Source organism: Glandiceps talaboti, chromosome 3 (genome assembly GCF_964340395.1).
Source record: "Glandiceps talaboti chromosome 3, keGlaTala1.1, whole genome shotgun sequence".
NCBI classification, from domain to species: Eukaryota; Metazoa; Hemichordata; class Enteropneusta; family Spengelidae; genus Glandiceps; species Glandiceps talaboti.
Window position 1 is genome coordinate 18,859,368 of NC_135551.1, and position 12,201 is coordinate 18,871,568.

General features: G+C 33.4%; 1 protein-coding gene across 2 annotated transcripts in view; it reads right to left on the reverse strand.

Moving 5' to 3' along the window:
- The window catches only part of LOC144432555 (four and a half LIM domains protein 2-like), a 75,155-nt gene that overhangs the window by 3,082 nt on the left and 59,872 nt on the right, over nt 1–12,201 (reverse strand). For both annotated transcript variants that reach the window (XM_078120794.1, XM_078120795.1), the window contains exons 6-8: nt 2,588–2,788; nt 881–1,055; nt 260–429 (exon numbers count right to left, since the gene is read on the reverse strand). In XM_078120794.1, coding sequence (XP_077976920.1) covers nt 260–429; nt 881–1,055; nt 2,588–2,788 — 546 coding nt within the window. The remainder of the gene's footprint in view (nt 1–259; nt 430–880; nt 1,056–2,587; nt 2,789–12,201) is intronic.

A 12,201-nucleotide genomic window follows, 5' to 3' on the forward strand; every position in this document is an offset into this window, starting at 1 on the left:
CCTATGAAATGATCGACCACAGGAGGGAATGACATATATGGTAGTGATAATATTGCAAGCATGAAATAAATTTCTATGAGGATGTGATTTGCCATAAATCAGAATACTAGTATCTCATTTTGCGAAGTATGTTTTTTCGTAATTCAGAATATCTCACAGTGTGCAGTATCTCTTCTTTTTTATAGAATTCTCATTAAATTGTTACTTCAGGTATGGATAATAGCAAAGATTACAACTTTTTGATGATTTCATATCTCACCTTCTTGCAGCTGGTACATTTTGTACCAAAGAGGTCTTCATAGCAGGGTACACAGTGAATTTTACCTTCTTTAGGTATAAAGCTATTAGAGCCTATCACATTCTTACAGTTGACACAAACAAAGCAGTGTTCATGCCACTGCTGTCCCTTATATTCCATCTTCTTCATTCCTATCAAAAGACAACAAAAAATAAGTTATTACTATGTGATACTATTATACCCATGCACAAGCCAAGTTAGACACATCTGAACAGAAAATATAGGATTTGTTTCCTGATCATTCATGACAATAAGCATTATCACATAACTGGTCATATGTTTAGCGCTTTCAATTTAAAATAAATTGCTTACTATGAGTTATACACATGAAGCTATTTTACAAGGAATACTGCTAAACTGGTTGACGTTTTAGAAATATACATGTTTTATAACTTTTAATATGTTTCAAACTTCTTTACTCTCATTGGGTCTTAAATTACCTTCCGCTGAACAAACAAAAATATTGTGAAATCCTAGAATTGTATAATTGATATTTTAACTATATACTCCTAGTTTTGTAACGGAACATGCTTGCAAACTTGCATATCAAGTAATTATCAGAAAGCTTGTAAGTAGCCGTACCAGACTTGAAGACATCTCCACATCCGTCACAGCGGGCAGCAAACTTCTGTTCATGACACGACCCACAGTAGAGGTTTTCATCGTGAGTACCGAATGGTGAATCCACTAACGATGACTTACACTCACTGCAGAAGAAACAATGTTCATGCCAATGACGCTCCTTGTACGACAAATCCTACAAGAAAAGACAAAGAACGTGATTAAAACTGAGACGGTCATTTTTGACTAATATACACAATGTAAAGTGAAATGTGCAACTTGCATAAATTATGCAAAGTATTTCATAATTTATTCATTAAATCAAAGGTCGTAACATTGGCAATCACTTTAATATATATAACCTTGTATATGAAAAGTGGCTTTGTACTTGCCTCTCCTCACTTCAGAGGCCAAGGTTTAAATCCCAGGTTTTCATATTAGTGTTATCTTATCAGTTGTTGCATAAGGATTACATAGGATTATTGTGTTGTTCTTGACAAACTTTTTCTACCAATGTTTTTGCTAAGATCGGGGAACTCCGGTAACAGAAAGGGAGAAAGAGGTAAAAATGGCAGTGTTTCCCCATAGAGTCTATGATAATTTTGTTTGGGAACCCAGGTAAAATGAGATGGCAACCACGGCAGATTTTACCTACTTATTTATTGCCTTTAGCAAAGACATTGTCTACAATTCTATCTGACAACTATTTTTCAATGTCATGATCATGTCTAAATTTTAATCCTAGAACAAGGATGCTAACTGCCATTTGCATTTGTTTCCACATTTTCTACAGATGTTCATATTCTTTCATGTCTTCTTGTATCAAGCTGTAGCATATAAAGTGAGAGTATCACGATAGAGGCTGCAATGTGAATGCTATGTGCTTACAGAGGCTGCAATGGATTGTATGCTCCCCAGGGAGTTGAGGAAGTAAAGGGCCATTGTCTGCTGTGTCACTGTAGATCCATGCTAAGGGACTTTTGAACACAGTGTGAAAGCACTATATATATATATAAAAAATATTAGATTTTTTCCATCATATTTTAATAAACAACATAAGTCTGTGTCGTCAGTGTCGGAGTGTTTCGAATACAAACTAGAAAGATAAATTTATTTCAAATTTTGTCTAAAATGTCATGAAACATGACTTGTACATGGTAAATATCACTCCTAAACATTGTGCTTCAGTCAACCATAAAATATTTCCAACAAAAGGGTTTTATTAATATACATGTACTCATTTACCCATTCATCCTAATAAAATCCCTTCTGTCACTCTATTTCACTAAGTTGAACAAAAGAGTACATGGTTGTAGTGGGTTTGGGATTGAAGAACTTAGTGTGCATAGACATGAATACCATCATATACACTATGGTGAACATATACAATTTCACAAGACTTTTTAAGTGTGCATTTTCTCTCGGTGTAAATTCCTGATTTTGGCAATATATTTCTGTGCATATCACAATGTTGTTGTTTCAATTCCATTCGGAAATACTTTGTCATAATTTTTTATATCTCTGTGTATAAACTATGCAGTTCTTCAAATTCAATTCAGAAATATTCTCTATTTATCTGGGTGTTTTTTACTAGGCTGTGTTGTTAAAATTCATTCCAGAAACACTTTGTTGTCATTTTCTGTTTAATGTCTCTGAGTGCATAACTATGTAGTTGTTCAAATTCAATATTCAGAAATGTGTTGTCACAGTGGTAATATTTGTTTGTACCTTAAATTCAGTTCCAATTTTCTTCTTACACTCTTCACAAGAGTTGGCAAAGACATCTTCATAACATTTGATGCAGTAAGGGTGTTCTTCTCGTAGGATATAACGTTGTCCGGTCAGCGAGCTGTCACAGTTAAAACAGCAGAAATGACCGCTATGGAAGTTTTCATTCATGGCTTTGGTGTATTCCCCAGCAAAGATGAGCTGTAACCAAGCAGAGAGAGGCAAGTAATCAGTCATGTGATCTTCACTAGTAGTCATGTGCTTCCGGGTATTTGTCATGTGATCTTAAAACACAAGTCAGGTGATCATACTCATAAACTCATGTAAACAGTCTTTTTTTTTCAAATATTACACTATTTCACTTTTTAAGTGTGTTGGGCTCTCTCTAGTGTATTTTCAATTTGATTTACTAAATTAAATTTAACTAGATTGAGAGGCAAAATAATACGCACAGATGTAAGACAGATATTTATTACATAATCATCAGCACGCTATGGTGACCAAAAATACCCCCTATAAAGTCTGAATAGGAACCTGGTGCAGAACTAGAACTCCACAATATAGCCATATTCGTGTTGACAAGTGTGCATGTTTATACATTTGCATATAGACAAAATTATGCATATTTACCAATTTGCATAATTTATGGACCTGTGTATTACAAGAACACATGACAGTGTACATGTACTGCTGAAATGTTTCATTCTACAGTAGATGACAAAGAGAGGCTTCAACAGTCTAAAAGAAGACATTTTCTACACTATTGCTGTACTTATTTATCAAATTTCAGTACCCTTCATAGAGTACGTTCTATATCACTCACACACCTTTCCAATTAACCTTTTTTATCAACACTTCAAAAACTCACACACAACTCTGAAATCTAGGCTGTCTGTACAATAGAATTTAATATAAAACCTCTGGTTTGTACAAGTGGCTGTGAGTTGACAGAGGTTATGACATGACAGGTGAACTGTACTATAAGTGAAAGAATCATTCGCCTGCTTACTTCCCTTTGTTCTCATTCAGTTTATTCATATCCTTAGTACAATACAACAAAAGAGAAATCTACTATCTACTAGGTCTTGTGTCCCTCGAGAGTTAACAACAATCACTTGCATCATGTTCTATATTATATTTAATGGAAACGCCCAGTGATATCTGACTAGGTTGATAAAAATTCAGGAATTACTGAGACTCACACAGGTGTGTTTTTAGCACTGTAAAATATGCAGAAATTATACTTTGAGTGATTCATAACATGGTCACTAACGTCCTAGTGTAATTTTGAAACGAGTGCTTGATAAGTTGTACCACTTCCGTTTATATCAAGATGGTATCATGACAACGGGCCGAGCCACCAAACTCCAGAGGAAATCACAACAGTTTTACAATTTCACCACCCTCAGGAAGGACAACATTCTGTTCCAGCCCTAGCCTCATATGAATGATGTACAGTAAATTTACCCTAATGTCAGGACATTCTTGGCAAACACTACTGCACATATATCTAATGGCAATGTTGTATAGATTCTGCAGTAAAATTTCAAGTACTTTTTCTTCTGATTCATTTCCATGTGTTAAATACCTGGAAATGACCCACAACCACACAACTGAAAGTTTCTAAGTCATGTCAAGGTGAACTTCAACCTGCGAGTCAAATACAAATTGTTGTTGTTGTTGGTTTTCTGCATTATGGATTCAACACCTACTTACAGATTCTCCACATCTTGCACATCGGAAATCCTTCATTGCAAATATAAGAGTCATCATTATGTAGGTCAGTCATTGAAATAAGCCAAAGTGGAATTTCTTATTCAGAAGTACCATCATTACATTTCATGCCTCCTTAGGTGATATGAGGTAATGGCAGATTAACGATCACTTTGTACTAAGTCCGATTTATTTAGGCAGACATGTCCACCAGGTCTGCCTGAAGGTGGTCTTGTTCTCACCGAGTGACTGACCCTCCCTACTCAGACAACATAATACGGACAAACTGCTTTGATTCAAGTCTCTCTGCAGGATTTCAGCAAACAATCAATGTAAGGACAGTTTGAATGTTAAGAGATTCTACTAGACACAATGGAGGGGTGCATAACTATTGATGGGGAATGATTTGAATACTGACCTCAACGTTAAAAAACTGGCCACAGAAATCACAACATTCTAAAGAGTTGATGAAAATAAATACTAGTTCGATGACAAAGAATGCGTACGGCAGTATGACAATGATATTGCTTTTACTCAGTCGTCGTGACATAGAACGACCAGAGTATATATATATTCCATATTTTTTGTTCAACTTGACTCATGCATGGTATAATGTATTTTATATCTTCACTTGTTCCCAATACGACAAACTATTAGTATAATGAACTAACTTGAACCGTATTCACTTCATCATACCAAAACCAACTCAAGATTTTCAAGCAGTTTATTTGCAAGTAGAGACAGAAAGGGACCAGCTGTCATTTCCCATTTGCCTTGTAATATGTACAGTCTCATAATGAACTAATACCTCAGCTGGTCTGATAAAAATTCTTCGACTTGACTTGACTTGATCCGGCAGCATCTGTTCAAAGATTTTCTCAATACGTCATAGATGCCTATGTCAATAATCAACGATCAACTTGAAAAAGCCTGACATGCTATGCACTGTATAAACTTCTACAATTAGGCTATTTATTTAACTTATTTGTTCAATGTCAAGAACTGTTTCTTAAATTAATTATGGTTAATTACTCCTCTTTCTCCCAGTATCTTAGGAATGTCATATAACTTGGAAGGAAGTGGATTTGAAGAAGAATTTTGGATTCCTCATAGCTTGTTTGCATTGCAATCTGTAGGCTTGCTTCGTTGTCTCACTAAACATTTGTATAGCTAGTAACGGCTAACAATTAATTTGGCCAAGCTCCCAATCACAGCTATCAGAATGCCTGTTTGTAGATATATATTTATATGCTATATGGAAATTAAAGCACTCTTGTGCTCAACTCAACAAGGGCACATAATACATATTGACTTCATTTGAATAATCAATAAGACTGATGTACATGATCACTAACCATTGCAACCAATCAGTTTGAATGCATTTTTTCAAACCAATCATTTCCAACATACAATTTTGAAACCACACTAATCGTTTGCCATATTTGCTAGTAATACAAGCAGTTAGTGGAAGAGCGAATCAAAATGGCAGATCATGATGTTTACAGTCTTGATCCCTAAGGATATGAAGTCCATTTTAGAAGTACTTACTGATAACAGTTTGATTATAACATCATAAAGATCATCTACTGACAAGTCAAGTGGTTTAAGTTTCAAGATAATATCCTTATGGGAATTATGCAGTATGAAGTGTGGAATGTTTTGTTGTAATAATATACATATACACATACTAATATATATCTGTATTGAAGTCAGAAATGTTATTTTGATTCACAAAATGATTATAGTTCAAGAAATCTCTACTATGCAATCAACTGTTTAAATAACGCCAGAAGACAATTGTAATGTTAAAGAAAGCATGCATCAACATTAAAATCAGTTTAAAATAGTTTAATGGGGGTTATTATGTAAGTATTTTCATTTGAGTGAAAAGTTTTCAAACTCAGTTTGTACAACTTGAAGCCATTGAATCCTTAACAGTTAAATATTAATTCAAACTTATGACAGCTACCAATCCTTGCTCAGTAGACATTATTGAATTGAGTCAAAGATTGCTAATTCTATTAAATATGTTGCTGAATAAGAACATATTTCAATACAAATATCAAAATTGATGGCATAATGTATATGTGCTATGACTAGCCATGAAGGTATGTGAAGATATGTGGTATGTTATTGCACGGTTCGGACATTATATGGCGAATTATGCAGTATGCAGACAATCACATTTTAAATCTAAATGTAAGTGTTGTGAGTCAACAGCTGGGCTTGTTATCATGACATATGAGATGACTACATTAAATCTAATAGCACTGACAGTTTTAAGGCATCTCTCTTTGATATAGTGTTATGATACCTACAGACACAGCTCCTGAAGTTGGTGGTCATTACACTAGATTGACATTTGCTAAACTCAAGCTAGAAAATGTTGTGAATAGGGTTTACGGTTTATTATTCCTTGTGTGTAAACACCTTTCCTATACATGTAAATCACTTTTCATTTTTTTTTTTTTTTTAAATTACTTCAGAATTTTTGTTGCGTTAATAAGAGATAGGATTGCACTAAAATGCTATTTCTAGTATTACACTAAGTGTATATCAAAGACCAGACACTCACACATTTTGTGCATTTAGCTGGACTACATGGATGAATAAGGGATAAGATTCCACTAATGCCATTTCTAGTATTACACTGTGCGTGTAATATCACTCGAAAATCAGTTTGTATTTTCCAACTGATATGTTAGCAATTCTGTTGTTTGTATGGATTACAGAGTAGACTGTAGTTTTCTAGGAATGGTGGCCACTTATTCATCTAAATGAAAACAGCTTTTGAGTGATACAAACATTATGAGAGAAAATTGGTCACTGTTTTATTGCTATGGAAAGCAAGTAGCTGAAATCAAAGTGTACCCAGTAGCAATTTGCCAGGGTTTTCCTCCAAAAGCTATACTACAAGGTATGGTAATCTCCTAAAGTTTTACCTAATGTTTCCCATGCTACTGGATTCCCCAACCACAGTAAAGACACTGTGGAGTTATGTCTACATGAAAAGGAAAGTGTACTGGTGTTACTCTCATTATATGAAGAAAAAAAAGACTGCAACGTTTAATGGCATCTCACATGAACATCATATTGTTAAACTAATCAAAGAATTCACAGACAAACATTTGATCTGCTTGAATGTGTATGTAATTACTAAAGCAGTAATACCAAGGGTCAGAGAAACATTCAAGAATCTGTTACCAATGTTTGGTGGTCTTTGTTTGGTATTTAAGTTTCCAACATCAAAAGTTAATGCATTTGGACAGTGAAGTTTAGTATTCTATGATTTTGGTATTGGTAAGATTGTCCAAATCACTTTGACAGAGTAGTTAGAATATAATGAGTTAATAATACCAATCAAAAGCAATCTTATTTTATTTTATTTTATTTTATTTCATTTCATTTTATTAAAAGTTGCATACTTTTTTATTGCAAAAATTATACTTTGGCAAAATTATCCAACTTACAAGTATTTCATAATTTCACTTTCTCATTTGTGATATTTGAAGACAATTTTCTTTGCTTATATATCCAGACAATCACAATTACAATTTTGAACTGAATTAAATATATAATTGTATACCTGCTTAAAATGAACAAATATTCAAATTCTCTTAAAAAGAGAATTTTTTTCCATCAGCCCCATTCTTATTTTTCTTAGTTTAATTACCGGTAACTACATTCTACTTTCTCATCTACTGTTTTGAACATTTGTCTTTATTATCCCTTATTCTTTTACTTGTTATTCAACAAATAACTTGTAGACGACTAAATTGATGTTATTTTGAAGCTTTTAAGAACCAGTTGATGATTTTCTCATCAAATTTAATAACATAATTCCTTGTTTGTGATTACTTTGACAAGACAGACAAATGATACGCACGTTCACCGCGAATGTTTGAACTATAAGTCATCCTTCAGTATGCCACATCTACTGTACTGGCTGAGTTCCACATTTCATGCCCTTATAGGGAATTGTAGCCCATGATAGCACTCTCCCTTGGTGCCTTGATACAGTCTATTTTTAGTCCTTTCCCAGGATGCTAGCTTGACATGACAGTATAGATGTGTCTATATAAGTATCCTGTCCGGATCAACAAACTACACACACACATACCCTAAAGGCAAATTCCTTATGTTTTTATACCTTGAATGAAATTTCTCATTAACTATCGGTTTTAAAACATCTTTCTTAAAATGTTAGGTCATCTCCAAATATTATCTTTAATACAATGTAATATCATAAATTTCCTATAATACCTTGTAGGCAAATTCCTAATTATACCTTGAAGGACATTTCTTATCAACTCTTGATATCAAAATATGTCTCTTAAAATATATGGTCATTTCCAAATGTATTTCCAATACAATGTCTTCTTCACAATACAGAAGGGATAATATTTTGTTTTATTTTGACATTCACCATATAAAATACAAATTACCTGATATGTCAGACAGTCAAGGCCAGACATAGGCCACATTAAAATATGTTAATATCATACATATGCTGTACATAGTCTATGTGAAAAGTTTCCATATTACACAAATACACATTTATTTCTAGAAAAGTAATATTATATGAATATGAATCCTAATATAACGTATCACTGATTAATTGTTGTTGTTGTTGTTGTTGTTGTTGTTGTTGTTGTTGTTGTTGTTGATTAAAGTGTCCTATGTGGACTATAGATAAGATGATGTATCATGAATGTGAAATGTTCAGAACAGGTACCCATGGTTTGAAATATTTATATAATACAGATAGTTATGATGTATGTCATCTTTCAATTCTTTCCAATGACCCACATTCATACACATAACTCATTTATTTGAGACCTACACACGTTTTAATAGTTTATGATGATCTTACTACACAATTCATCAAAATTATCAATGAAGTTCACTTAAAATTCTTAAAGAGAATTGTGATTCATCTTGCTTTCCAAATAGATGTCACTAAATAAATATCAGTAATATAAAATCAGAGTTCAATTTAAACGGCTGTTAAAAACATTAATTTCTACAATTACTATTTAATATGGACAGGATGGCATGTTATCACTAGAAAAAGTCTTCACATCATACACGGAACTTAATAATGTTTAAAAGCCAACCTTTTTTTCACATTTTTAATCGGATATTTAAAGCAAATGTTGTCATATTTGTAATCTCATGTTTAAAGCCATGGTACAAGTATGATTAATTAATAGATGAGTAATCCAAAAGGATTGAACCCCCAAAAATTTCAAGTGTGATTGTTCAATAGACCTGAATTAATGAGAAGTGGCCAACAGTTATTCATGTAGTTATCAGACCTAAGGTTTTTAATATTTCACAACATGAACCAACAAAATAACTTATTCTCATGATAAATGGTTGCATTGCTGAAGACATTAAATGGGGTTAGATGGAAGAAAATAGATTCTTTGAGGCCAAGTGGTTGGTGACTCTGCTTGAACTATCAGCATGCTATATTAGACTGACTTCATACATGGGATAGTTTTCATGACAAATATGAAAACATCAGATTATATAATAACAGGTGCTGTTTGATACAGCTGTCATATACGTCATATACATATAAGAAACCACTGGGCACTCTAGGTGGTTATACTACTTAGCCAGTGTTTCAAGCTGGATCGTTGTCAGTTGTAGGAACATTTCCTTAGCAAATCTACACACTTAACTTGTTATTATCAGACTACACACATTGTTTGTGGTTGACTGGAACTGTCTTACAGTAAAATGATCGACAAAGCAGAAGCTCCTTTTATGTTTCACTGCAACCAAACCAGGTGATCTCTACCAAAATCTTGGCAAATAAATCATGTTCTTGTGACTTGAATTTGCTCTTGCCTTGCTCCTTGAGTAGTATCAAGTCAGACACTTCAAGTTTAAATACAGAATTCATTTCAACCTCATTCCTGTCTGAACTCTGAAAACAGTTATAACTATTACTATTAGTTCAATCAGAATCTGTATCAAAAGTTTCTAATACATATACTTGAAATACAAGCCTTGACACACTGTCTTTGAGGCTCAAAACTTTGAGTTAACTCTTAAAATCTTAAGCCTTGACAGAATCCAGGAACATGGGCAAAACATAAAATATATTTGAGCATACAATGCCATACTCTGACAAGTAGTGTATGTTTGAACTTGCTCTGTAAGATTAGGTGACACTAGACCAAACATTTCAAGGGTGATGTCCTTAAAATGCATAAATATTTAGTAAAACAATCAGCCAAACTCACAAAATTATTATCATGTGGTCACTAGAGCTGAGTTATTAACCTTAACACTGCCATGCTAACAAATCTATCAACAACATACAGACCACCAGATACCCCTCTTAGTGTTATAATACTATAGTGACCCTTGTCATGACTAGGTCAGCTTGATAGAACCCGGCAAAGATTTTATGAGTCTCATTCATGGCAACATCATAAAATATGATATTGCTGTACTTTTGGTAAATGGGTAGAGTAAATGAAACAGGCATTTTACTATTGACATCTGATATCCATGTGGTTTCATTTACATAATGATCTTGTCTGGTATTAACACTGTCCACACACCTCTCAACAACACCACCCAAGACATACAGCAAAGAGGTACATTTTCGTTGTGTCAACAGAAAAATACATGTACATTCTGGCCAGAAAAAATGGCTAACAAAAAAGGTTTGCACCATTAAAAGTAATGGTAAATTCTACACATTACTTTCCACAATAATCAGATAATTATTTTATTTGAGCATAAAAAGTACACACCCAGGTGTCTATACAACAAAATAAAGACAAATTCTTGACCTACAGACATTTCCTGAAGAAAACACTTTTATATGTTGTGAATAAAAATAGAGCATCTCATTATGAAGTTTGCTAGACAATTAAAGATTTTTATCTGTTTACATTCATACATTTAATTAGCAATTTGGGTAGGTTTTCTGATAAAGACTTCACTTTGATGGGTGAACAAACGTAATTTGTTCTGTGTGAAGCAGTACTCAAAAGTACAATGGGTCAAAGATCACACTAGGAGAGAGGAATCATGTTATCAGTTGAAGTGATTTAAACAAGTCTACACTTCTAAGAGCGGCCCTCCTCATTGGTCAGTGTCCTTTCCAACTGAGCAAAAAGAAGGTGTACTGTTCGATAACGTCAAATTTTAACTTACAGTAATCCTAACATGTGAATAATAGGAAAGTGACATAGAATGAGTACAAACTTTATATATATCATAAAATATCAAATAGTACTTTCAGATCATTTAGTGGAACTCAGCCCAGCTCAACAAACTGGAAAAATATAAGGCTGACTTATGCAAATTATATGATAATGAACATGTCAAACACATTCCAACCTTAACACAAAATTACTGATGAAGAAGAAAAACCCTGGTCTTGTATAGTTTAGACAACATTTACTACAATCTGTTTTACAAAATAACCTTCCAACCTTAACAACTTCAATGTAAAGTGGACAAGGTATGCAAATTATATGGTAATGAAAGTCGACCTTTGAATTAAAACTACTGACGCATAAGTTTAGTCTATCTGTTACACAAAATAAGTCTGATTTTAATTATTAAAACACGTTTAAAAACTGGAACAATGTAAAGTTGATATATGCAAATCATATGTTAATGACATTGTGTCACGCATATATATCTGTCTTATAAGAAAAGGTCTGACAAACGAAAAAAAACCTTGATCCTGTCATCATTTATATATTAAACTGCAGTATCTGTTACACAAAGTCCAACTCCCAGTCATAATTATATCAGAAGATTATACCATGTGTGGTCCTAGATCCTGCCCGGAAGGTCTGTCAAATGGAATCCTGTTAAATATCACACCACCTATATACAGTATCTCCACCTTTATTAGTTACTAG